The sequence below is a fragment of the Arvicanthis niloticus genome, chromosome 7 (assembly GCF_011762505.2).
Source record: "Arvicanthis niloticus isolate mArvNil1 chromosome 7, mArvNil1.pat.X, whole genome shotgun sequence".
Classification (NCBI taxonomy): Eukaryota; Metazoa; Chordata; class Mammalia; order Rodentia; family Muridae; genus Arvicanthis; species Arvicanthis niloticus.
In genome coordinates this window covers 39,679,391-39,707,367 of record NC_047664.1, presented here as the reverse complement: position 1 = coordinate 39,707,367, position 27,977 = coordinate 39,679,391, and the positions used below count along the sequence as shown (strand labels likewise).

The 27,977-nt window shown below is 49.0% G+C and overlaps 1 protein-coding gene across 5 annotated transcripts in view; it reads right to left on the bottom strand.

Annotated features, from left to right (window-relative positions):
- Rgs12 (regulator of G protein signaling 12) overlaps positions 1–26,906 on the bottom strand; it is a 98,309-nt gene extending 71,403 nt beyond the window's left edge. For all 5 annotated transcript variants that reach the window (XR_013111804.1, XM_076938343.1, XM_034508829.2 and 2 more), the window contains exons 1-2: positions 26,764–26,906; positions 7,748–9,752 (exon numbers count right to left, since the gene is read on the bottom strand). Coding sequence is in view for 4 of the 5 variants with exons in the window: in XM_076938343.1 (XP_076794458.1) it covers positions 7,748–9,628 (1,881 nt within the window). In the remaining variant the exon portion in view is untranslated. The remainder of the gene's footprint in view (positions 1–7,747; positions 9,753–26,763) is intronic.
- Between the last annotated feature and the right edge of the window lie 1,071 nt (positions 26,907–27,977).

Below are 27,977 nucleotides of genomic sequence, written 5' to 3'. Positions count from 1 at the left end.
GCTTGCTGAGCAAGCATGAGGACCTGAGTTTGGATCCCTAACGCTCACAACCATTTATAACTCCAGATACAGGGCTATAAAGCCTCTGCCCTCTGCAAGTACTTGCATTTATGTGCACATACCTACATACAAATACATACACATAATTTAACAGAGTAAAATCAATCTTTAAAAAACAAGCTGGCCAGGCAGTGATGACACACATCTTTAATTCCAACACTCAGGAAGCAGAGGCAGACAGATCTCTATGAATTTGAGGCCAGTCTGGTCTGCAAGCTTTGGGTTCAGTGAGAAACACTGGCTTCAAAAACATATGGTAGAGAAGCTATTAAAGACAGCTCAATATCAACCTCTGACATACACACAGACAATATTACCTCACACATGAACATATACATGCATACACTACACACACACACACACACACTTGCACATGTTAAAAAGTTAACTCTAAAAAGACTGTGGAAGACAAGAAAATCTGATCTTACAGTAATAGGATTTTACTTAAGACAAAGATTATACATATGGTTAAATGAAGGCTAGGAACTTCTGGGTATTCAAAAACACATGAAGGATGTAAAAGGCTGGGGGTTGGGGGTGAGTACATGTGTGGTCCTACTGCCATCACAGGGTAAGTAGCCAGCATCTATAGTCCTGCCGACCTAGAACAGACAACCTAGCAGAAACACAGGCTGATGCACCAGCAAGGAAACAGCCTTTATAATCAAGGGAATGCAAACATAAGTCACAGTGAGCCACCCCTACAAGTGCTAGAGAGCCATAGTAAAGAACCCAAGCACACGTAGACATGGGCAAGAATGCCTGTATGGAATTAATACTGATGTAACAGAGGGCTGGGGAGGTGCTTCAGTTAAGAGTGTATGCTGCTCCTCCAGATAACTCAAGTTCACTTTCCAGCACCCGTGTCAGGCAGTTCTTAGGAATCCAACGCTCTCTTACACCCTTGGTGGGTACCAGGCATGAATGTGGTACAGACATATACACAGGCAAAACACTCATTCACAAAAGATAATAAACCTAAGAAAAATAGGAATGTAACAGCGGCAACATATTTACACAACAGAATATCACACAGGGGAAAGGTGATCAAACTGCAGCTACACATGACATCACAGGGAAAGCTTTGAAGCTGTGTTGGGCAATATAAACCAGGCAGTAAGCTCCTGTCAGACATCTGCACACACTCAAAGGGCAGAAATGCCCATGTTTGGGAAGCCAATAGCTCGGCTGGGGCTGTTCCAGCAGGACTCTAAATAGTCTTCCTTCCTGGAAAGCAGACAAAGGACAGGGCAGCAGGCACACCCGTCTGCATCCCTCCTTCTCCTGGGGCTCCACTGCAACCCCACTTCCACCAATCCTCCCAGCAGCACCATCCAAAGGTCAAACCCTGCCTGGAGGCTGGCCCTGTAAGGATCTCTGATGCAGTAATGTGGTGGGGGCTACACAGAGCACCCATCTCCAGGAGCCAGGACTTCACATGGGAATCCTGCCTACCTAGTCCATCCAAGACTTGGGGTGGGTACTGGGGGGCAAGAGTGTCAGTTTATACAAGTGATGGTCACAGATACCCTGCTCAGGGAGGTAATAACACTATGGGGCCTTTTAAAGGTGTGGTCTTTGTTGAAAGTACCAGAAGAAAATATTTACATCTATTTTGAAACTTCCTCTCACACAGGACGAAACTGCACAAACCTGTTTGTTGGATGCAGAGCCCTCTGGACTTGGTCTCTAGTGAACCTCTCATTGCTGGGCCAAATGAAAGAGGAGTTACTGCTTCCAACTCCATGCCACATCACTTCATGACTGCTGCTCTTTTAGAGTCAAGGTTTCATGTAGCCCAGAGTTGCCTCAGACTCACTTAATGGCCCTGAACTTCTGATCCTCCTGCCTCCATATCCTGAGTGCTGTTACAAAGCCAATTACATGTGGCTTTGTTCTTTTTAAAAGAATCTTTAAGGACCAGAAAGATGGCTTCCCATGAATACCTCAGAGCTCAATACCCAATCTTCGTTAGAAGGAGACAATCAACCCAAAAGTTGTCTTGTGACCTCCAAGTGCATACTGTAGCATGTATGTGCATGTTCTCTCTCTCTCACACACACACATACGTATATACACAATTATAATGACAGTAATCAATTAAAAATAATCTAAAATAATATGTTTTTTTCTCTAAGGGAACTTTTTCAGTCTCTAAGTTCACATTTCCATCATAAAAAAAATTGACACAAAATGAAAGTGTCATATGCCCTCCCTGGCTCTCACCGTCCCCTAAGGTAACGTTATCACCAGTCTGCTGACTTGGTATGTGGGGAAGATGGGGTAGAAATAGGATGCAGGGTCTTACACATCAGGCAGGCATCCCAGCAATGTCCCTCATCTCCTTATTGATGGAAGCTCTCTACACTGTATAACTCTAGCCTAACCAGGACTTGAATCTGATATCCTCCTGTCTCAGCTCAGGAGTAACTGGATTAAAGGCTTGCACTATCTAGACAGGCTCCCTCTACAATGTCCCATCTTTTGTATTAAGTATGTACACACTTGGACTAGCCAGATGGTTCAGGGGTAAAAGCACTGGTACACAAGCTTAATAACCTGAGTTCAAGCCTGGAACCCTGGAAGAAGAGAACCAGCTCTCAAAAGTTACTTTCTGACCACTATATGTGTGCTATAAAATGTGTGTGCCCACCTGTGCACACATACACAATTAGTTTAAAAGCTTAAAAAAAAAAAAAAACCAGTTAACAATGGCCTGAGGCATCTAAATCTTTTTTGTTTTGTTTTGTTTTGTTTTGTTTTGTTTTTTGGAGACAGGGTTTCTCTGTGTAGTCCTGGCTACCCTGGAACTCACTCTGTACACCAGGCTGGCCTCGAACTCAGAAATCCGCCTGCCTCTGCCTCCCAAGTGCTGGGATTAAAGGCATGAGCCACCACTGCCCGGCATCTAAATCTTTAAGAAAGACATTTAATGCCAGGCAGTGGTGGTGCACGCCTTTAATCCCAGCACTTGGGAGGCAGAGGCAGGCGGATCTCTGAGTTCAAGGCCAGCCTGGTCTACAGAGTGAGTTCCAGGACAGCCAGGGCTATACAGAGAAACCCTGTCTGGAAAAACAAACAAACAAACAAACAAACAAAGGCAGAAAGACAGACAGACAGACAGAGATTTAAATGTGATTTTGTGTGACTTGCTGTTTCCACTTGCCACGAGGAGTCCCTCATTAGTCTTGTACTGTCCCTCTTCATGGCTCACTGCCCACTCTCTTGAAACCCCACCCCAAATCCCAGTGGCTCAAGCTCTACCTCCATCCCCAACTAACACATCTATGGACTCGGGCAAGCAAGAAGGTGAACTTGAAAATGAACACACATTGCATACAGTTCGGTCGATTCCAAGACCAAATGACATCTAATACAAATCTGTTTACAGTCAGGTCAGCTGAGTTTCAGTCTGACCTGTGACAGCCTATGTCTGAGTCCCTCTCAGCTGTGTTTCACTTCACTGCCTGTCCCTCACAGCTCCATGGATTGCATTTATGTAACTGCTGCCTTAAGACTTCAGAGCATGCCATCTTGTTCCTGTGCTCATCCCACTCCCAACATCATTCTCATGGCTGTCCTTGGGCATATCTAGTGCTACCATTCACAACTCTGGCACTAGTTATTCTATGACAGACATGGCCTTGATCAAACCCAGGAGGACACTACCTATCACAAGATGCTCTATATCCACACGTTGAATCCTTAACCTAAAATCTTAGCACACAGCTACACTTGGAGACAGGGCCTTTAACAGAGGTACCAATCAAAGGGCTCACTGGGCAGGCTCTAACACAGTATGATGGGATACAGAGGAGATTAGAACACAGGGGTGACTTTGTGAAGACACATGGAGAAGACATGACTCCACTCAAAACTAGCCTCTAGAGGAGCCAGGCTGATCAGCCAGGTCTGTGGGAGAACACACCTCCAAAGCTCATCCTCCGTCCACACAGCCCTAGCATGAACTCTATACATCCATATAGGTATGTATGAGGTATAGCCCCCAAGGAGACTCTTGGACATCTCATGCCCCAGGACAGTCCTTCCCACACACTGTACACACCAATGAAAACACTTTTTTGCCTCCTGTTCTTTTATTTGTCACTACTCCAACACTAAACTGTGGGCTTGAGCCTGGCAGCTGAGAGAGGTCATCAGAAAGCGCAGGGTTCGTATACCCCTAACACCAGGACTGCTGTGGCCCAAGGCTGCTTCTGCCAGGGTGTTATCTTGCCTTCACCATCCTTACTCAGCTGCTGGACTCTCAGTGAACAGCTGGGGGCGGGGCTTGTGAGCATGGGGATGCACCCTGAAAATGGATCCCTCCCACCTCCACCTGCTGAAACACCAGGGAAACACCACGTTGAAGGAGGGATAGTTGAAAGGACTCGGGGTCAGGTGATTGGAATTGAGAAGCTTCTCACTTTGTTTGGGCTTTTATGGTGGCCAGGAAAGTCTGGCCCCTTCTCTTTGGCCCCTGAACATTTTAACAAGTCCTTGTAGGCAGATAGACCCCACACCTAACTTGAACTTCAAGCAACTTCAGGTGGAGTCAAGGCTCTTCCCCTCCCCCACCAGGCTGGCCCTCTCTTTCCTAATTAATCCTACTTTCACCCTTCCCACATTCAGCCAACCAGGGCCCAGTTGATGACCTATAAACTTTAGCAAGAGGGAACATTAGAACTCAATGGAGGAAGGGAAGTGAGGACTCTGCAGAGAACTTAGCAGGTATCTGCAGACGGAAGGGTCTTGCTCTGCCTAGGTCTATATTTCATGGGTTGGAGGCAGACAGGAATTTGTTCTGGCTTCCAGACAGTGAGATGAGACCACCCAGCACTTCAGAGTCCTGCAGGCAGAACTGCAGACATGGTCTGGAAGGGGCGGCTCCTCACTAGCATCCTAAGGCCCTCAGGAGCTTTGAGCTGCACCCCTTCTCAGCTCTTGGTTAACGTCCTGTTACTCTCCAGAGTTCAAACTTGTTTCATTTAAATCCTGTGTGGCAGTCTATTTTACCTCATTCAAAGTCAGTCCCGAACTGACAACAAAGCACCTCCGATTTGTATGCTCTCCTGTCTGCTCACTTCATCCTTCCCAGGATGAGGACAGGAGACCGTCTCCAACAACTGCCTAACTGGCTAAAATGCACTTGTACCTACTGTTTGCCACAGCTGCTCCTGGTCATAGGAATCTCCTCAAAGAAGCATCTGGCCAAGGCTTGCTCAAAAGAAAAATCTAGGGAAGCAGCCCCTGAGCAGTGTGTGGGGAGAAAAGGGTGAGGAAAGGTACACCATGTTCCTGGGGATCTAGAAGGAAGAGAAGACTAAGGCTGGAGAACTGACCACTTCAGGCATCTAAGATTTGACATTGCTATCCCATCATGAGCCATTCACAAAGCTAGCCAGGATGACATTTCATGGGCACATACAAAGAATGCACTCCACAGACACTGGTTTAAGGAGGCCAATTAACAAATAGAAGCAGATAAATAAGAATGACTTGGCTTGCTCTAGAAGGGAGAGGGCACTCCCACCATGAAGCCTGCCTTCCAGGCACTGGGCTGCTCTGTCTGATATTGTACATGGACATGGATAGAGGATGCACATGGACACTATGTCATGCCAGCATTAGGCACTAAGCTACCCTTTATGGCCAGCTCCTGCTCTCGCACCCTGGGCCTTGCAGATCACCCTGCCCCTTCCCACAGGTGTGACATCCAATGCGGCCACAGAGGCACTAGAGGGGACATTCAGGTTAAAGTATCTATCCCTTCCAAGTGGCGGGAGTAGGTCAGCATTCAGTGACCTTGACAACATTTCTCTTAGATTTTTGGTTGTGAGCCTGGCCTTTAATGGCTGAGCCATCTCTCTAACCAGACAACCTTTCTCATGGGTAGAGCCACTACAGAAGTCTCTTCATCCCAAGTCTGCTGTCATTAAAGAATCAACCACCTGCTGCTCTCACAACTCTCCCACTCTGCAGTGCCTCCTCAGACTGTCTAGCCTCTCCCTTGTCACTCTTCTAAGCCATGTCCCCTTTCTGCATTCACCACCTTGTCTTCTCCTAACTCAGTGGCCAGGTTTCCCCCATCCATGCTGAGCCTCCCTGATCACATCACGGTAAGGTGTTCTGTGTCCCATCAGATCCTGGCTGTTCTAGTGCCTCCCAGCAAACAATGAACTAAAGCCACTGTTGACAAGAATGAGGAGGGCTGTGTAACCTGACCACTTCTATCCACAGCCTCCGGCACTGCTCCCTCCCTTCCCAGCCTCTTCTGCTCCTCTCATTTCCAGGCAGTTCAGTCTCGTGGACTCTCCTCTGTTTCTGACAAACTTCAACCAGCCCAGTCCTGTCCTTTATTTTCGGCTAAAACCTTCAGATATAATCTGAGCATGCCCAGAGGCATGTATCTTATAACTAAGTGCTCTGTGATATTATGCTGGCCATGTTCAGGAATGACTACTCCTTAGCTAAGCATGCTTAGGAGTGAAACATCCCCCATACGAATAGCTCTAGACCCCCATGCTTCCTCTGTTCAGGAGGGAATGTTCCTCTTTGGGAATGTCCCTGTGTTCTCCTTCCTCCTGAAGATGACACTCTATGCTTTCCCGGCTCTGCTTGTTTTGGTTTTTCAGTTGCCAAGATGGGATCCATTGTATTCAGTTACAACCCCCTCCTGCCAGAACAACCTGCTAAGAGCAGTAAAAAGGAACTAGGTTGAAAATCAGTAAAAATACAACTTTGTTTGGCTTTGAACCTATACTTAGCTGCACCAGTGTCACCCGTAGCCATCAGGGAGAGAGCACAGGAGCCACCCTTCCTTCTCCAATACAAGTCATAATAATAATAATAATAATAATAATAATAATAATAATAATAATAATAAAATCACTAAAGCTTACCAGGGCTCCAGAACAAATACCCACTAATGTGACAGTCACAGCCTTTGCTTTGTCCCCTGCCCTGCCCAGCTTTTGGAGGGTTTAGGAGAAACTTTTCCACTACTAAGACCAAAAGTTGCACACACAGAAAAAAGGCACTGTAAGTAAATGTGTCTCTGAGAACAGCTTCCCAGAGACAAGGATGTAAATGCTGAGCCTGGCTGTGGCCAGCACACCCTGGTCTCAAACAGCACCACCCTCACTGAAGGGAGTCCTGGAAGAATGGGCTGGCTTTGGCTTTCTCTTCTCATGCTCTAAACTTAGATCCCTGAGAGACAGTGACAAGTCAGTGATGATCAGCCAGCTTCATCAGCTGCAGGTAAGGAACCGAAGCCAGCCCAGGGATTTGCCAAGGAGGTCCCCAAAGTGAGCCAGCCCACTGGGCTTCTCCAATCCTCCTACTTCAGACACTGCAATGGCAACTAAGGATTAGAAATAAAATGGGCTCCAAAAGAGCTGTGAGAAAGGAGCCCTCCAACCACCATCAGGGCCAGAGGCAGAGATGGAGGTCGGCCCTACCAGAGGTGGAAGAAATCACTTTCTTGCTGGACCAGCCAGAGAACAGCCTAAGGCCAGGGCTCAGAGCAAGGCAGAGAGTGCAGAGCAAGGCAAAGGTCTCAGCACACACACAATAAATTTGCCATGACAGCTTACAGAGGGCACAAGGCCACCGGGAGTAAGCCAAGACTCCGAGTGGCAACTGGCCATGTGACAGTGAAGCCATTCCTGAACTCCCTCCAGCTTACCTTTTTGTCCTCTTTGGTCTTTCTAACATTTCGATGAGGTCCAAATAGGTTTTGCATTCCGAAAGCCTTCCTAGACCAGTCCCTCTTCTGGGTACTCAGTGGAGCCTGAGCAAAGCTGCCCTCCACCCGGTATCGGTCTGCAGGAATCTTGCTCATGGGAGGGGGCAGTGTGCCACAGTTGACACTGGACCACCCGTCAGTAGAGTCTGTGTAAGACTCCTGGTCACTGGCATGTCCACACTGCCACTCCTGTAGCACATGGACTGGGAGCCACCTCTGGTTGAAACCACAACTGGAACTTGTGGTACCCCTCTTGGAAGGAGGTATAGAACTCCTCAAGGTAGCTGGAGGGACCTCCATGTGAGAGACAGGCCCTGAATGCTTTGTTAAGTCCCAGAATCTGTCAGTGTTGGGGCTGGTTTCCAATGGGGAGCCCACCTCGGAGTCGTGGCAGAAAGCTCCATTCCAGGGTGCACTCCAAGGCTGTGAACCCCTTCCACTTACACTTTCCCACCCTGGGCTACTGCCCTGGCCATGCCTGCTTGAGCCCCCACCCAGGTCAACTACAAGCACCCTGTTGCTCTTCTCTTCCTGGTTGAAATTGCCAATGCCGCTGTCACTGTTGCTGCTGGTGCTATTATTCTGGTGGGCATCTGCATCCCCATCCAGAAAGGCACGGGCCCGCACACCCTCAATCAGTTCACCCATGTCTCGGTACAGAACAGAGATGAACTGAAGCACAGGGAGGGAAGATGCTGGGAATTCCAAACAGCCACTCGTGTCTGGGTCTGCAGTGCATGCAAACCCAAATCTCCGTGCAATGCCTTGGTGGATTTTGTGATGAAATAAGTCTGGGTCCACCATAAACACATGGCAGGATGTCCTCAGGGCACCTTCATCTTCCTGTGCCAGGCCCCCATCATCACTGGTCTGCATGGTCACCAGCCCAAAGAACCGCCTGTCGTCTGGGCACACTGCACTAAATGCCAGCTTCTCAGCAGGGTACTCTGCCACTACACCAGCTCTGTCAGTGACCAGCTGAACACAGTCATGCATGACCTTCATGGTCACTAGTGAATGGATCTTCTGCTCAGCTCTTAGGCGGCGCATACAGCCACGAATAGCCTGCAAACTGTCATGCTCCAGGTTGGAACTTGTGGAAGGGAGCTCAATGGAGCCCAAATAGCCCACAACCATGGCAACATTTAAAATACTTGCATCTAGTCCAAAGTCATCGTGATTGTCCAGCCCTACAGGGAATACAGAATCATCATTGATAACTTTTGATATCTCTTCCTTGGAGAGCATACTGGGATGTGGTGCACAGAGACCATCTTGACCAATATCAAGCCGCAAAGCAGCTGACTCTGACAAGGACCTCTGCTTCAGCTTCAGGGGCTCAGGGCCACTGGCACAAAGACTTGAGCTTTCAAAAATCATGTTGAAAATTCCACCAGATTGCACCTCTTCCACAACCCTCTCTGCCCTGTTTATACCCAAAGCCTTAGAATCAAGTTTAGGCCTCAGCCAGCCTTTCCCCTCATACAGGCCACCTTCTTCATCACTGGAACAAGACTCCACATGGCTGGTGCCCTCAGAGATCACCATGTGCAGGACTCCAGAGCATTTACCAATTAGTTTCACCACATCTTCATGAGAGGCTTTCTTCACATTGATTTCGTTGATGGCAAGTATCTGGTCCCCAGCCCGGAGGCCCACAAAATCTGCAGGGCTGCCCCTCATGACGCAGCTGAGCACACAGGGCGCCTGTCCTGATAGGGTGAAGCCATAGCCAGCTCTGCCCCGGGCCACTTCCACGGTCCGCACTCGAGGGGGTGTAGGGCCAGGCTGCCGCTTCCCTGGCTCCCCAGCCCTGTACATCCTGGTGTGTTGTCAAGGCTGATTGCATGTCCCACTATTCCACAGATTCCATGTTTCAAGGAATGCACGATGCCACTGGGTTTTGTTTTGTTTTGTTTTGTTTTGTTTGTCTTGAAATGTTACCCTAAGGAGGAAATGCAAATACCTGGTTATTAAAGATCCTTGTCTCTAACCCTGATGGGCATTACCTGACTCTACAAGGTAATTGATTAAAAAAAAAAAAAAACCCACAAGAGACTCTACAAGTCACCACATAAATGTCAAGGTGAAAGGAATCTAAACTTGGTAGCTCTCACGCTGGGCTAAGAACCCTGCTATTAAAGCAAAAAGCTGTGGTCTCCTTTAGGGTTTCTAAAGAGGATGATGTACACAGAACAGCCTGGTGGCCTCTGCATTCACCCTGAATGGAAAGAGACTAAGGTTCAGGCCCAGCTTCCCTGAAGGCTCCAAGGAGTCCCTTGTAGGTCCAGTGTAAAGAACTGGGCCTGCTAATATCTTGCAGTCAAAGGCCTCAAAGATCACTACCCAACTCTTTCATCTGATCCCAAATCCCCTCTACAAAACATTCTCCCATAGCCCATGACTCTCCCACAATTAATTTATTTTGAACGAAGTGCTATGCTAGGAAAACACGTAAGTATGAAACAACCTCAATCAATAAAACCATGGAAGTCACCCAAGAGAAGAGATAAAAACAGCAATTGAATGAAGGAAAGCAATGCTGTACTGACTTATTCCAGAGGGCATGACTTCATAAAGTACTGGTTGTCATTAAAATCCAGGCCGAAGATTCTAGGGTATTTTTGTCTTTTTGGCTGTGAGCCTTAGCCTTAATGGCTGGGCCACCTCTCCAAACCCTTTAGGGTATTTTTAAATCAGCCTTAAGAAAGTGTAAGTGTAGCTACTTTAATCTAAAGAATATGGAGTCACTAGAGGAAAATTCTGTGATTACCAGCTGCCAGTAAATGAACTATAAACCTGAAAAAAGGAAAAAGGAAAAAAAAAAAAAAAAAAAAAAACCAATGTCAGGATCTCCAGTGCCACCCAAGGCAGTGATCCACGGGACTCTCAGGACTCAGCACACAGGGACACCCAGATTAAGATTCATTACAATGAAGGGACTCAAGATAAGATCAGCAGAGGGAAAGATATACAGAGATGCAAAGCAACAAACAAACAAACAAAAAACAGGCATGAGCTTCTAGAACCTTCCCTCAGGGAATCACACAGGACACACTTAAATCCCTCCAGCAAGGAGCTGTGACATCATGTACACGTGAAATTTCTAAGCAGGGGCCCGGCAGAGGATCAGTGTCCAGAGTTGTCACTGGGGGCCAATCACACTGCTCTCCTCTGTACAGTACTATATGAAAACTTCAGAGTTCTAAAAGAAAATCAAGTATGGACATAAAACATATTGTCTACACAGCCAGCAGAAACACAAGGAACCTTTCCCACCAGTGGAGGCACGCCCGCCAACCCAGCATGCAGGCATCTGTAGGACAGATGTCTAACGCTGTGAGAACTCTACTGCTTAAGATTCTTTCAAGAATATCTTTTAAAAGAACATAAGGGTTGGGGAAGTGGCTCAGTTAGTAAAGTGTAAGCCCTGTGTGAGCACAAGAGCCTGAGTTTGATCCCTAGCACTTGTATAAAAAAGTGAGCCATGCAGTGTATGCCTGAAACTCCTGTACTAAGGGAAGAGACAGGATACGGGAGGCTTACTGGCAAGGTAGTGCAGCCTAATTGACAAGCTATAGATTCAGTGAAAAACCCTGTCTCCATATATTCCACATGCACATATATACATTCATATGTACATGAGCACACACAAACATGTACACACACATATACCACACAGACAAAATAAATAACAATACACATATACCTGTAACTGCCATACTCAGAAGGCTAAGACCAGGCAAGGCCAAGGTCAGCCTGGGCTGCAATGTGAGACCTATGTCAGGCAGAAAAGGCAATATAGTCATAATTCGAATGTGATGATCCAAACTGCTATAGTGAGCTTGATGTTTGTAGAACACATTGCTGAATTAATTATTCTCTTAAGACATTCTTGTGTCATGAGATAGTTTCCAACAACTGTAAGCAGATTTTAAGTGATTTACAGACACACCCAGATAAACGGCCAGAGCCAGCAGGAATAGCATCAGGAGACTGCAGAAACAGTCCCAGAACAATGAGAACAAGGATGCACAGGATGCATGTTTGAGCAGAATTACTCCTGATACACAGGAATAAAGAAGGAACAGTTTATCTATAAAAGGTGGCATCATTTACTATCTAAGTGATGCTAAATTCATAATTTAACTATTTAGTATCGTTAATAAGATGTACGTATTGAAGCTGGGAGTATAATCTTGCATGATTAGCATATGAAGGGCTCTGGGTTCCATCTACACTGAAGATGACCAAGAAGCTGTTTTTAGATCTTGCCTGATCTTCTCGGAAGAGTGATGAGCAGAACTGTGCCCTAACACATCTGCCGTCTAATGCCCACAGTTCATGCACATCCCTCTGTCTAATGCCCACAGTTCATGCATGTCCCTCTGTCTAATGCCCACAGTTCATGCATGTCCCTCCGTCTAATGCCCACAGTTCATGCATGTCCCTCTGTCTAATGCCCACAGTTCATGCATGTCCCTCCGTCTAATGCCCACAGTTCAGGCATGTCCCTCTGTCTAATGCCCACAGTTCATGCATGTCCCTCCTCTGTCTAATGCCCACAGTTCATGCATGTCCCTCTGTCTAATGCCCACAGTTCATGCATGTCCCTCCTCTGTCTAATGCCCACAGTTCATGCATGTCCCTCTGTCTAATGCCCACAGTTCATGCATGTCCCTCCGTCTAATGCCCACAGTTCATGCATGTCCCTCCTCTGTCTAATGCCCACAGTTCATGCATGTCCCTCCTCTGTCTAATGCCCACAGTTCATGCATGTCCCTCCTCTGTCTAATGCCCACAGTTCATGCATGTCCCTCCGTCTAATGCCCACAGTTCATGCATGTCCCTCCATCTAATGCCCACAGTTCATGCATGTCCCTCTGTCTAATGCCCACAGTTCATGCATGTCCCTCTGTCTAATGCCCACAGTTCATGCATGTCCCTCTATCTAATGCCCACAGTTCATGCATGTCCCTCCTCTGTCTAATGCCCACAGTTCATGCATGTCCCTCTATCTAATGCCCACAGTTCATGCATGTCCCTCCTCTGTCTAATGCCCACAGTTCATACATGTCCCTCTGTCTAATGCCCACAGTTCATGTATGTCCCTCCGTCTAATGCCCACAGTTCATGCATGTCCCTCCTCTGTCTAATGCCCACAGTTCATGCATGTCCCTCTGTCTAATGCCCACAGTTCATGCATGTCCCTCCGTCTAATGCCCACAGTTCATGCATGTCCCTCTGTCTAATGCCCACAGTTCATGCATGTCCCTTCATCTAATGCCCACAGTTCATGCATGTCCCTCCTCTGTCTAATGCCCACAGTTCATGCATGTCCCTCTGTCTAATGCCCACAGTTCATGCATGTCCCTCCGTCTAATGCCTACAGTTCATGCATGTCCCTCCGTCTAATGCCCACAGTTCATGCATGTCCCTCCGTCTAATGCCCACAGTTCATGCATGTCCCTCTGTCTAATGCCCACAGTTCATGCATGTCCCTCCTCTGTCTAATGCCCACAGTTCATGCATGTCCCTCTATCTAATGCCCACAGTTCATGCATGTCCCTCCTCTGTCTAATGCCCACAGTTCATGCATGTCCCTCTGTCTAATGCCCACAGTTCATGCATGTCCCTCCTCTGTCTAATACCCACAGTTCATGCATGTCCCTCCGTCTAATGCCCACAGTTCATGCATGTCCCTCCTCTGTCTAATGCCCACAGTTCATGCATGTCCCTCCGTCTAATGCCCACAGTTCATGCATGTCCCTCCGTCTAATGCCCACAGTTCATGCATGTCCCTCCGTCTAATGTCCACAGTTCATGCATGTCCCTCTGTCTAATGCCCACAGTTCATGCATGTCCCTCTGTCTAATGCCCGCAGTTCATGCATGTCCCTCTGTCTAATGCCCACAGTTCATGCATGTCCCTCCGTCTAATGCCCACAGTTCATGCATGTCCCTCTCCAGTCACAAGGCCGGCAAACGAGCTCAAGCTAAGGATGCAGAGATGGAAGACAGACAGTTCTGCTCATTCCGAGGGCCTCCATGGAATCCTGGAGCCCAGTGAAAGGGATGGAAAAAGGTGCCAGTCAACAGAGATAGCATGTTCGTCTACACAACCCAAGGGCAGGGCCCAGGGAATAAGATGGAGGCGACAAAGCCTCCAGGAAGAACCAGCCCTGTGACACTTTGACTTTAGCCAGGTCACTCCAGACCCACAGGTCACCATACAACAAGCTGTAAAATCCACAGACTTATAGTTTCCTGTTCTAACAGTTCCAGAAGCAAACACAGAGACTGAAAGAGGGAACACAGCCCAGGATGGTCTGCTGGAACAGGCTGACCATGGGGTAAATGCGAGGGTCAGTCACTGCAAACTGCTACAGGCCCAGAGATGAGTAGTGTCAGGCTGTCTTCCTTCTCTAGACAAGAATCTACTGAACACAGGAGGCACTGTGCCTAAGACAGGCCCTCTCCAGAGCCCAGTCTCATCAGCACAGGTGCCAACAAGCCACATTCTCAACAGGGACTACCCCAGTAGACCCCTCTCCACCTCTTGCCCTCCCCAACGCAATCACACCCCAACCAGCAACTCCTGTGGTTGCCAAACACCTACCTGACACCACCCACACCAACATCTATATCGGGCATACACCAAAACCAACAGTTGTCCCACTGACAACACCCCACAGGCTCACACTGATGATCCCTGACCTCCCAACTACTGTAGCAGCCTGACCCCAATCCCAGCTTCTAGGCCCTTCCTTAAGAACCCTGTGGGGGCCTAAGCCTGTACCCCAACCATCTACCCTCCTGACCTTGGCAGACATGGAGCTGGACCCGTCAGGACATAGTACAAAGGAAAGATCGAGCAGGTTCTTAAGCCACATGACCACTTCTAGACCATCTGATTCCCAATCAAAGCATCTGCATAGAGAGCAAATGTCTGCAGTGAACATCCCTAGTCTGAAGCCTCCTGGGTCCCAGCTCCTGGACCACAAAGTATACACTGGCCATACTCTGTCTGCCATTCCATGGTTGCCACCAAGCAAGGCATAGAGCATCAAGGTGAGAAAAAACATCTTTCTGTAAAGACCACAGTCCACAGACCAGGGAGCCACAAGGCCTCTGCACCAGAATATACCACTGGCTTCTGACACCTGCTGCTTCATGAATTACTGCCAAAGGCAGTGACAATCAGGCCCTTGGGTATAGACATCTCCAGGTGCCCTTAGCCAGGGAGTTTTTCACCTGCTGAGGAGTCTTCTGTTTGCTTTTTCTCCATAAGGACCCAACTCCTGGCTAACTGAACTCCAAGCCCCAACTCTGAGCTCTTCCTTTAAAACTTGCTATAGTTGGGGGCAGCAGAGGTGGGGGTGGCATACACTTCTAATCCCAACACTAAAGAGGCAAATCTCTTTCAAGGCCAGCCTTGTCTACAGAGTGAATTCCAGACAGGGCTACACTGGAAAACCCTGTCTTTAAAAACAAACAAAACCAAAAACAACAACAAAGTCTTGCTATCAACTCACAAGCCACACACCCTATACACAGACCTCCTGCGGGAGCTTTCCCTCCCTTTCTCTCCTCCCTTCCCCTTCCTTACCTCTTTTCCCCTATACATGCAGCAGCCTCCTTAGGAAATTCAGATCCAAGGCCTCACGCTGTCCCTACCGCCCTTTCCCAGTCACAAGGCTTTCTGATACCACGTCTGATACAAGGCACCCACCCACCTTGGGTCCCCTCTCAAGTCAGTGTTCCCAGCCCTTCAGTTCCTTTAGTCCCCTTGCTGTGCTACTAGACTCTGAAACCTGGCCCTCCCTTCCCTTCTGGCTCCAGCTCATAGCTGGCCCCCTCTTGTGACAGCCTCCCCTCTCTTGCCCTTGCTCCCTCTCTGTTCTACCTCTTAAGTATGGGGTCATCTATCTCCTCATCCCCAAGGATCTCCACTCCATGCTTTCCTATATGCTTCTCTCCTGCAAGCATGCCCAATACCACAATTCCAGAGGCCAAACACCCTCAGAGACAGAGCTAGCTCCCCAGATGTTAGAGAAAGGCAGCCAGCTCATGGGGGTCCCTAAGAGAGCACCCCAAAACCCTGTCAAGGACATGCAGATACCAGAAGGTGCCACCTCAAGATAAAGTTATCCAAACAATAGCAGACCACCACAATAGATACTCTTCTAAGCCCAAAACATGGGCTGGGCAGTGGCCAACCATAACATAGAGCAAAGCACAGGCAGCCAGAGAGGCTTGGAGGCCCTGTCCCTCAGCTACATAGGAGGAAATATGAGCTGGGTTTGTCAGCAAGGAGACAAGAGAACCCTTACCTCAAGACTATGTTTGGGGTTGTCCAACTTAAATTGTAGGTTATGTGTGAAGAGAAAATTTTCTTCAGGAAACCCTGGCCACAGCTGAAATTAAAGCCAGGTGCCAGCATTTAGTAGAATTGTCTAGCCTTGTTTGACTTTTTAAAGATGGAGGAGCTAAGAAAAAGAAATCCAGAGAATAATGAGAGAAATCCTGTAGCTATCATAAGGGAACTCCCCCACCCCTGCCCCACACTGCAACTCAAGCGACATGGGCTGCTGTGTTAGAACAACTCAGCAAAGGGACCCCACTATCTCTATCCAGTCCTTACATGAGCAGGCTTGGATCCTGGGAGAGAGTGATGGGGCAATGGTGGGTTAACTGGTTCAAAAATTAGTGGGTCATTTCCCAGAGTCAAAGACAGACATGGAGCTGTGAGCTCAAAAGTTCTGAGCAGAGAACATGAAACGTGTCCCACAGAACCGGCAGAGCGAAAGGACAAGAATGTGCCACAGACAACACCAAGCGCAGACAAAGCACTTGAGCAGGTCCACACCTGAGTGATCACGAACTCCATGCCCAGCCCACTAACACAATAGGCTGGCCAGTCCTCACACCAGGCACCTGTGTTGGTGAGCATAGCTTTGCCCATTCCTAAGGTGTAACACTGTGCTGACTGGAGGAGGGTAGCCAGAAAGGCCAGCACCTCCATCTCATCTCCCCATGCTGGCACCCACATGAGCATCGGTCCTGCTCAGATTACTGCGATCACCAGCTAGTCTCTATCTGTCAAGGATCATCATCTGCACTGAAAGGCGCCATCTCTGGTGGCAAGGGACACCTGGGCCACTGAAGGGGAACCCAGCTCAATGTCCTTACACAGGCATCAACAGAGAGGTGGCCAGATTTCTCAGCCAACTCATGGCCATTCCTTAGAAATGCTAAACAGACTGGTGCCCTGAGTATACTGTCCCCGGGTTGGCCCAATTTGAAACAGTTCAGTTAAGAATGTGTGAACAAGAATCCAACAGATACTCATAATACTCTACAAACCCTGGCAAGCGTCATCTGCCTGGATGTTTCTAGTATCCTAGTGGGGCGTGGCTGGGACCCAAATGCCCCAAGAAAATCAAGTACCCCCAATCTGCCTGTCTGAAGACTTCTGTTTCCTTTTAGAAGGCTGTCTTGTTGGGCAGGGACACCTCAAACAGCTCTAATAAAACAAGAAGCAGACTGCTGTGCCCACATCTGTCCCACACATCAATATGAGAGCTTTCTTCATGCCAGGCATAAGAGAAACATCAGGGACAACCTGGGGAGCTAACCCAGGGGCGGCAGGTCCTGTGCAGAGAATCTAAGAAAGAAGGTACCAAGCTGAGGCAGGAGCATGCTGGCGGCACTCCTCATCACCTACTCACCTCACCTCCACCCTCTTCCTAGAACGCTTTGCCCACCTCCCATTCTCCCAAGGCCACAATGTGCCAGGGCTCAAATCACATGGGCTTGCTTTCTGCCCTGGTGTACTCACTCATACATGGATGTGTGGCCAAGGTGGGAGGTATCTAGGAGTGCTGAATGAGATTTGTCCCCTTCAAAACTCACATTAAGACTTAACTCCTAAATGTAACAGTACTAAAAAGTGATAGGACCTTTAACACATTTGGCCTAACAGGAAGCAACTGGGTCATGCACCCTATAAAAGCAAAATGCTGGTCTTAAAATAGTAGATTAGTTTCCACAAGAGCAGGCTCTTAGGATATCTGGCCCCACTGGTGGCTTCCTCTTACTTGTGTTCCCATCTGTGGTACTAGATCACCACAGGCATAAGACTGACCAGGGGCCAGTCAGAAAGGGCCACTCAGTGTGGAGAGTTACATGAAATTCTTTACCTTATTGAGTACATCAATGTTGAGAACTTTTGTCACAGTGACAGAAAAGGGTCTATGGCAGTGCCTTTAGCAGGGTGCCCCATGATTGAGAGCACAAGGCACATCCTGGCCCAGCTGCTCACAGAGCCAGAGAAAAAAGGGCTGTTCCACAGTACTGCTGGGAGGCACAGGGACCTTTAGGAGGTTGGGTGGGCCTACTAGAGGAAGCTAGGGCATTAAGGTATGTTAAGGCTTGACTATAAAATGTCACCAACAGGCTTACAGCTGGTGGTGCTGTGTTGGGAGGTTGTGAAACCTTTAAGGTGTGGGACTTCACTGGAGGAAGTGGGACCCTGGGGAGGTGACCTGAGAGTTAGCATGATCCATTTCCAGCCTGAGCTCTTGCCTCCTCAGCTACCCAGAACAATCTGTCCTGCAAGTTCCCACCACTGATGATGCCCAAGCCACCATGCTTTCTACAGCATGGGGGACTGAACCCCTTAAGCCAACCATGAGCCAAAGTCAACCTCTCCCCACTGTACTTGCTTCAGTCAGGTATTCTATCACAGTCACAGGAAAAGTAAGTGAGACAGGATGTGCCCTTGAAGGGGTACTGGAACTGTCTCTCCTTCCTGCCTGTCCTTCGCTTTCTGGCTACAGTGAGGTAAACTCCCCTCCATGAGCACTTCATTCAGTCTCAAGCAATGAAGTCCACTGACTAAACACATATCCATATCAATCATCGAGGATCCTGATGCGTACACTCTGAGAGAAACCAAACACCAGAGGATTGACAAACACTCTGGCACATTTCCCAGCTGCCCATAGCAACAGGGCCTTCCGTCCTCCAGGAAAGGAACTACGGCTGCCTCACTCCCTGCTCCCATGCCCCCTCACCCATTACCCTGTGCCAAGCCCAATCAAACACCTCCACAAGTGCTGTGAGGACAACCAGTCAGGCACACATGAGCTCTCCAAACTAGGCAGAAGCACAGTGCTACATGGCTGGGGTGGTTACCACTCCCTGCTCCCTGCCAGGTTACCTGTACTGCTTACCCTGTAAGACTGATACAAGCAGATAGCACCCCCTCTCTAGCTACCCATGGGGGTCCCGAGGTTCAGCAGAGCAGGTAGCACCTCTATCATTGGTCACATCTCCAGTCAGGTCTGTAAGCAAAGGAGGGGCAAGCAATGCACAGGTTTATCAGCAAGAGAGGCAGGAGCCTCAGCTAAAGCCCAGTTATACCAAGGAAATGTAAAGAACTCAAGGAGGGAGGAGAACTTCCAGTCTCCTGTTCAGTACACTATGGCTACCACTCCCCTGGAACACTCCCCTGCATCTGTCTCCCCAGTCCACACCCTCCTTACATCCAGCCCCACTCTAAGCAGCCACCATCCAACGGTGCCTAATGCTCCAGAGTCCCTGCTTCCAAGAGCCAGCTCAAGAAGCTGCCCTGTGATATACACAATCTAGATGGATAGCCAGAGTCCCTCTAAAGGGACTCAAGTCATTGGAGTGCCATCAAGTTTCTGAAAAAATAATGTCATCAGAAACATTCCCAGATAGAACTAAAGGAGTGGAAGGCCTCAGAAGGTCAGTGGGCACTGGATCCTGTGAATCCTCCTAACAGGAGGAAGGTCAGAAGTGTCTCAGCTGCAACAAGAAGTCTTCCAGGAGGAGACAACACAGGGAGGGACACTGTTCTTGGGTCTTGACGTTTAACAGTCTAGACTTCAGGGTGGCCACAGTTCTGACCCCGTCTCCCATTCTTCACAATGAGCAGGAAGGCCGGCAGCGGGTGCTGGTTTCACCTGACATTTGACCTGGGTGTGGGCTGGTGGGCTGACACCTCCTCTACAGTCTAAGATCAGCTGCTCTCCAGGGCTTTAGCCAGGCCCTCATCTACACAAAAGCCAACCCAAGTGCTGAGATTCTGCCCTGCTACTACCAGGAGAAAGCCATGGGGAGCACACTTTGTATGTAGGATAAGGAACACTGGGACCAGCAGATGACAGGGAGAGGTGACCTCTGAGATGCCCACAACCAGGCCTCCTACTTATTCCACCCTTAAAAGTACTTTTGCCTTGGATGCAAATTGGACCCAATGACTCACTTCCAACTACTAAAACCTTGCAAAAGTGATGAGGTGTCCCCTCCAAGGTCAGGTTACAAAAGTACTGTGGCTTTTATCTAGCCCTCCGCCTTCTCCCTCACTCTGAGGGAAATGTCGGGTTGTGATCTTCCCTAACTAGACACCCACACGACAGAGAGCCAACAAGATGGGAAGTCTCCCAGCAGCAGTATTAGCAACCTTGGAAGAGGATCTTCTGGGGCTGACAATTGCCACAGGAGAAACTTGGAACCAGCTCCTCCCACCGAAGGTAGCTAGATCCCAACCTGTGTGAGCCCTGACCATGGAAGCATGCTGTGTAAGCTGCTGTGCTAGAGACAACCTGCTAGTCAGCAATGGGTGACCAATGTCACAGAGAGCACAAACTGAAAATGTCATCCCTTGATTTGCCTTCACTCCACTATAAACACAGACACACACACACACACACACACACACACACACACACACACACACACACAGCTTAGTCCTGGGTGGCTAGGCATGGGTAGGTGTTTTCAGACAAATTCCCTAAAACTGTGTCTGGGACAGGGTGACAGGGTAGCTGAGCTTGAACATCAGAAGCCTAAGTACCGGACAGGAGTGACCACCACTGGACAGCCACCCGACAGCTCCAGGTCTTCTCATCCAAGTCTACTAACCACATTGACAAGTGAAGAAACTCAGCTCAAACACCACATAGTGGATCCAGACCTCCACTCAAAGACAATTCCCAGAGTCTGCTGTAAGTCCTTGACAGCTCATGTTCCCAGTGTGTTTGAGAGTAGCTCAGCAGCCTCTACACTGTCAGTGTGCCCAGAGGCTGAATGGTGCAGCAGGCTGCCTGGCTGAGCTGCCACTCTCCTGCATGTTCTTCACTGGGCAAGGTTCCTCCTTGGTCTCTGCAAAGGCCAGTCCTTGAGGTTTCAATATTTCAGACTCCTGTGGCCAAGCGTTAGGACCGCACAGACACCTCAGCCCTACTCTTGCATAGCAAGCCTCCTTTCTCCTTGTCCCAGTCAGTCTTAACACCAAAGAGTCAGTCCACTGACTGCTAAGTGGCAGTACAAAAACTAGGCATTAGGAATTCCTTTAAACAGTGAATCTGAGTTCATCTAAGAACAAAAGGTTCCAAAGGAGAGAGGTGGTCAAGAAGAAAGTGAGGATGGCTATCTTTGGCTCACCCCACTTCACATACACACTGTCATCACAGCTGAAGAACACTGACAGGCAGAGGGATCAGAGGCAACACAGCGAGGCTAATGTCACAGCTGTCACATGAAACAAGCTTCAAATGCTGGCTAGGCTTAGATATCAGGCCTCAGGAGACAAGGCATAATGATCATGGGTGGCTTTTACAGCCTGTCCCCAGAGGATTCACAAGTGCTCAGCTCAGCTCCCTGTTGCACCCTCCAAGTACAAGCTAAGCTGCCAAGCCCAAAGAGCTGTTTCACAAAGAAAGTAGAGCCAGGACTCGTGGCATACCCAGGGACTACAGAACAGAGAAGACCAGGAAAATAAAATGTTCAGGTACCCTACCTCCAGGTAGATATCAACTTACCTCACACCTACCTGTTTTCAAATTTAACAGCAAAGATACTGTCTTGAAATGCAAAAGGTTTGCTTTTTCTAGTTTTGGAGCAACTGTCATTTTTCATGATAAAGTTTACAGCTAGCAAAACCCAAAGGCTAGCTTATCCACAGAAACAAGTATGTACAAGCTACCCATATATAAGAAGTCAAAGTGCAAGACCACCAACGACTAAAACACTTAGAGGTCCAAAATCCATGGCTTCACATTGCCTTGGTTCGCCTCCACACAAAGGGCACCAGAGATCCCACTGTCCGCACGAATGCAGGGCCTCCAGCCAGTCACAGGATCTCAGGAGAGGCAATGTGAGAGAACAGTGCCAGGGCTAGAGGGACACAGGAATCAATCGGCACTGCCTCTTGGGATTCTACACTGTAGCACTACAGAAACCAGCAGTGCCCACACAGGTAGAGGACCCAGTTCTTAAAGCAGGGAAGGGAGCCATGAGCCATAGAAGCTAACAAGGACCTGACTGAATCGAGTTCACCTGCTAGAGCTCACAGACCTTCAGGCTCAATAGCAGAAGCATACTGACCCAAGAAATCAGCAGGAGTAGCTGGCTTTCATCACCACTCCATGAGACCTACAGCTAGCTGAGACCAGGATTGCCCTGAGAATGGTCGCTATCTCAGCCCACAATCAGTTAGCCAGAGGCAACTTGTCAACTCATGCCTTTCACTCTGGGCACCAGCCTAGGCTCCTGCATTTTGGAAAAATGATAGGATATGCAGAAGCCACAACTTGTCAGGACAAAGATCCTCACTGCCAATGACTCTGCAGTGGCAATTCTGATCCCAAAATCAGATGCCACTGCCAAATCTTTAAAATATTTAAGAGTAAACCATGCTGATTTTCCATTTTGTTTTTATTTGACCTTTCCTTTTTATTTCTACTTGATATTTATTTCTGCTTGTAATTTTTAAATCTGTGCAAAGTGAGTCTTTGAAGACAGATGACTTAATTTCACAAAAAATATGAGACGTCATTAGACGTCACATAAAAGACAGCTTTTGGGCAACCCAGTGTCTCAAACACTAGCAGCAATATGTTCTCTGATAAGTCCAACTGTAAAGAAATAAGGCCATTCCCTGGTGCCCATAGTCCCACCCAGGGAGCCAGGGCTTCTGTACTCCTGGGAGTACTCTCCTGTTCCTATCTCACAACTGTCTCCCTGCACCAAGTGCACAGAAGAGTAACTTTCTACAATTCTATACCCAGCTAAGCAAAAAAAAGGAACTAGACTGTAAAAAGAATAGCTTCAAAATCAAGAGGGGTGGGCTCTATGTTATATTTCTTAGCTATCAAAGAAGGTAGAATTTTAGCCAAACAAGGATGGAGCTGAAATCAGATGAGGAACCTGACACACAGGAACCCAACACAGAGCAGTACAGCATAGGCAAGTCCAGCTGACAGCTCTAAGCAGATCTTGGGACTTCAGAACAGACTGGAGCAGAGTCTTCCAATCCCACCCACTGTGGGAGTGGATACATGAGAATAAAATGAAATCCAGTTTTGGTATATCAGTGATAGCAAGATCAATCCACAAGTGCATGATGGGATCTATGCTCCAGTGTCCCTGCTCAGCTTGGTGATGCCAGCTGGTTTAACTAAGGAGGCATGGAGAGATGGGCTCAGTACTTAAGGGCTCTTGGTTCAATTCTAGTATCTACATAGTGGCTAACAAACAACCATAACGACAGCTTAGGAGATCCAACAGGCATGTACTTGGTTCACAAATATGCATGTAGGCAAAATATTCACACACACCCATGCGACATACACACAATCTTTTTTTTAAAGATGGGACTTGGGAGAGAGTGCACAGAGACTTGAAGACTCTACCCACCTTTGGTAAGAATCAAAAAAGAATGTAACAAATTCTAAGAGACCACAGTAGACATCTAAGACAACAGGACACCTAGGGTGGTCCCTCTGGGGCTGGGCAAGCAGTACAGAATGTCACTGTTTGAATTTAAATTCATGAGTTAGTCCCCAACACAGCAGATGCCATGGAAGGAAAACAAAGACCATGGCTCAGGGATGGATGGGTAGTGTAGAAACTATGTAGTGTACCAATGTGTACCTATGCATGTAACTGCCGGAATAAGGAAAGGAACACATGAGGATGCCCTGATTACAGAGCTGGGAACAGAGACCACAAGAGAACAAGGAAAGGAAACAAAGGATGAATGACGCGTTCCCCTCAGACCCCTCAGACCTTTAAAGACATGGAGTGGGGCTACTAACCCGGTCAGTTCCTGCCTGAACAAGTGACTTCTCCATGGAGAGCTGAGGGCTTCTAAAATCAGGAGCAACGCTGCATGTACCGACTTGAGCTTATTTGCTTTTGAATTTGAGGTCTGGGGCTTTTTTTTTTTTTTTTTTTTTTTTTTTTTTTTTTTCTTTTTGACTCTGCTTGTCATTTGTTGTTCTTGTTGTTTGAGACAGGGTTTCCCTGTGTAGCCCTGGTTGTACTGGAACTTGTTCTGTAGACCAGGCTGGCCTTGAACTCAGAGATCCACCTACCTCTAATTCTGTTTTCTTAATTATGTGTACACGTGTGTATATGCTCACGAATTCCAGTGCCTTCTGAGGCCTTAGCTCTGCAGGGAGTTGTGAGCTTTCCAATGTGGGTTTAAACATGGGTCCTCTGCAAGAGCAGCATATTCCCTTAACCACTGAAGGAACTCTGTAGCCCAGTGGTTTTTGCTGTTGAGATCTCACTTAGCCCATGCTCTGGCACCACACTCTCCATCCTCCTGACTCAACCTCCTGAGCGGTGGGGTGACAAGCTATTACTGAGCAGATTTCTGGAGATTGTAGTTTTCATTGGATTGTGAAAGGCGTGAGAATTACCATCTCCCTAAGAGAATAGGACACTCCACCCGCTCACAGCTGAGTGTGCATCCAGAAACACGTCCACAGGGCAGTTAAACCACAAACTACTGCAGTCTTTGGTTTGCAGGGCCTTTGGGTAGATCCACATGTCCCACCCTGGGGAAGGTGCAGGACTAGGCTGCTCCTCAGCAAGGAGAAAACACTCCAGTGGCTTTGCAGATATAAACTGAGGACTTTGGATCTCCTGGCAACCCTAGAAGTCCTCATAGACCATAGCAGAGGAAGGCTTAAGACAGAAGAGAAGACCGTGTGATGCTGGAACCAAGCCCTGAGCCCAGGGATAGGACCAGTCTCCACCTGACATGAGAAGTAAGGAGATTCTCCCTGATCCCCAAAGGACATGTAACCCGTTGAGACCCACTGAAGACTTCTGGCATCCAGAGCCTTGAAGAATAAACTGTTGTTTTAAGCCACTAAACTGAAGCACTCTGCAACAGCTCAGTAGGAAAATAAAACAAGTGCTGACTAGTAAGCACATGCAGGGTTTCCAGCAAACTCACAAAAAGAAAAAAAGTGGGGGAGGGGGCTGCAACCACCCTATACCATCATGCACTTGCTGCCAGAGCAAGGCAGGGAGCCCACAACTAAGGCAGCACTCTCTCTCAGCCAGATGGGACCAGCATGTTGGGCCTGCCTCAGATCCAGATGTCAAATGACAACAGGATTAGAAATGCAGGGCTCAGCTTCAACCTCTCCTGCCTCTGGGATCCTTGCAGGAGCTACTGAAGCAGCCAGGTCTCCAGGCTCAGTATCACCTTTGTGACCACCCACCCTCTCATCCTGAGGTTGTTGTTCTAAACATAATGCAAAGAGTGAGCCAGCCCTTGACACAGGCCCCCTCCTGGGTACAATGTAGGACCACGAAGTGCCTCTTGTCACAAGCTGGGACTCCATGATGGACAGCACTTTTGCCCACTCAGTACAAACCCTGTCTTCTCCTGTGCAAAGACTGGCACACACATGCTACCCCAAGTCTGAGGACCTTTCCTCAGCACTGGTATTTGCTGATTATTTTGCCAGCTCTCCAGCCTTTCATTTTTCCTATCAGAAGCAACCCTCCTCCTTAGTCCCATTGAGGGTAGGTTCCAAGAAACCTCACAGAAATGGCCTTACATCTTTTAAGATCCTGGACACCTGCTTCCTGCTCTCGACATTTCTAGGTTCTATCCCAGAGTCTTACCTAAGCCATTCCCCTCTACCCCCAACGACCTTCTCTGTCCCAACAATGTCTTTGAAGTCCAGGTTCTGTCAGCCTGAGTACTTGGTACTTGTCAGCCAGCCCCAAAATAAAAAAAGTGTAACATTTTTACCCCAGTTTTTCTAGAGAAATTGTCATGCTAACAATTGTGCTTTCTTCAGAAACTTTTAAAACTTAAGCACAGTCCTTTCATTCAAAATTGATTTTGCTCCTCTCCCCTCACCCCCACACACCAGTTGCTTGCTGTAGGCTCAAGGCTTCATTTCCAGGGCAACCTCCCTGATACTAGCTCTCCCTCCATCTACACTCCATAGGTCTGAGGCCATTTCAAGAAACTGGGCCCCTCCATCTGTATTCTATGGGTCGAAGGCCCTCTGCCTACACTCCAAGGGTCTGGGCCCTAGCTACACACCACCCCTTCATCTACACTCCACAGCTGAGCCCTCTGACTACACTCTACAGTTCTGCATCCCCCGCCCCCATAGTCCACAGGTCTGGGGGCCCCTGTCTACACTCCAGGGATCTGAGCCCCTCTGTCTACACTCCGAACCCCCTTGTCTTCACTTCCCAGCTCTAGCCCCTCCATCTATACTCAATCCTCGCTGTGGGCTGCCCTGCGTTCTCGCCCTACATTTCCTCAGTTCAGGTCCTTGGAAACGGTCTCTGCCCAAACAATGAGACCGCGGGCTGAGTTGGACATTAAAGTCCCCTCACGGCCAGGCGGGTCGGCTTCTGAGCAGGGCCAGATCCCGCCCGAGTTCAGTGGGCTGCGGCCCTGCGGAACCCGCACATCCGGCCTGCGCGGGACCCCAGCCGCAGCCCGCGCGGGCAAGTTCCCGGAGTCCCGCGCGAACAAAGAAGGCGCGGGCGGCGCCCGAGCTCGGCCCTACGGCCGCCGGAGGACAAGGCCGGGCCGGGCGGGGGCGCGCGCCAGGGAAGAAAGACGCGCGAGGAGGCGCGCCGGCCCCGCTCACCTACCGGGCCGCCGCTTGCTCCCGCCGGGCGCCCGCCGAAAGCCTCAACGGTCACCGCCGTCGCCGGGCCGGGGGCGGGGCTCCGGGAGGGGCAGGGTCCGGCCCCTGAGAGCGGAGCTCCGACTCCTGGGGGCGGGACCCAGTCGTTGTAAGGTGGAGCCCAGGGCCGCGGGGGCGGGGCTCTTGGGGGCGGGGCCCGTGGGGCGGGGCTCGTGGGGGCGGGTCAGGCTGTTGTGTACTTCTTGACTCAGACCTGCGGCTCCAGCTTCTGGGGCCATGGCTCCTGGAAGGGCGGGATCCAGCCGTCTTTGGGGGGTGTGGCTCAGGGTCTTGGAGGTGGGGCTCACTCGGGATCCACCAAACCCAGGATTTTGGTAGACTCATGTTTTGCGGGACGGAGCTGGATGAGGGGACGGGTCAGGCGGTTGGACAGCGGGAGTCAGGGACCAACGGGGTCCGGCTTCTGGGGGCCGGGCTCCTGGAGAGCGGAGTCCGCCTACTAGACAGCCGCTCGGGGACAGGCGGGATCGGACTCATAGCACAAGAGTGCTCACGAAGTAGGCACTTGCCCGAAACTGAAGACCTAACGGAAAGCTCAACATCTAGGGCCAAGGGCTAGAGAGAGGCGGGGCGGAGCCTGGAGGCCGGGGCGGGACTTCCGCCTTGGTTCAGCTGTGGGTTGAGATACCCTACTAAATCGCAAAAATCCAGATGGTTTTTTATTTATTTATTTATTTATTTTTGAGTGGCTGCAGGGGCTGGAATGTGTGGTCTCTTTCATGTGGAGAGAGATCGTCCTCCTTCAAGAGGTAGCTCTGAGACACGATGCACTTGTGAGGAAAGTTTCCCACCTGCCAGGAGAGAGGTCATCTACTTGACGGTGTACATTCGCATTGGAAAGAGGTACACCTGTCACGTTCCAAGCACCACCCAGGCTATGATGCAGTAGTTGCACAAACTGGTTTTATAGTTCCGTCGCTCGACCTTTTCAGAACACTGGACTTTGTCTACCCCAGTGAAACCTTTCTCTGGTGAAAGACGTCATGAGCGGGATTCCCCTTCCAGTCCCACATTGACTTCTGAGCAATCAGAAGCTTCTTCAGAAGTTTCATTCCCAGAGAGGCAGTAACTAAGTAAAGTACTTTCAGAAAACAGGCCACTGGGCGTTTTACTAAATAAAAAGTCCAGTCCAGGAATTCACTGGCTGGGCCTTGAATT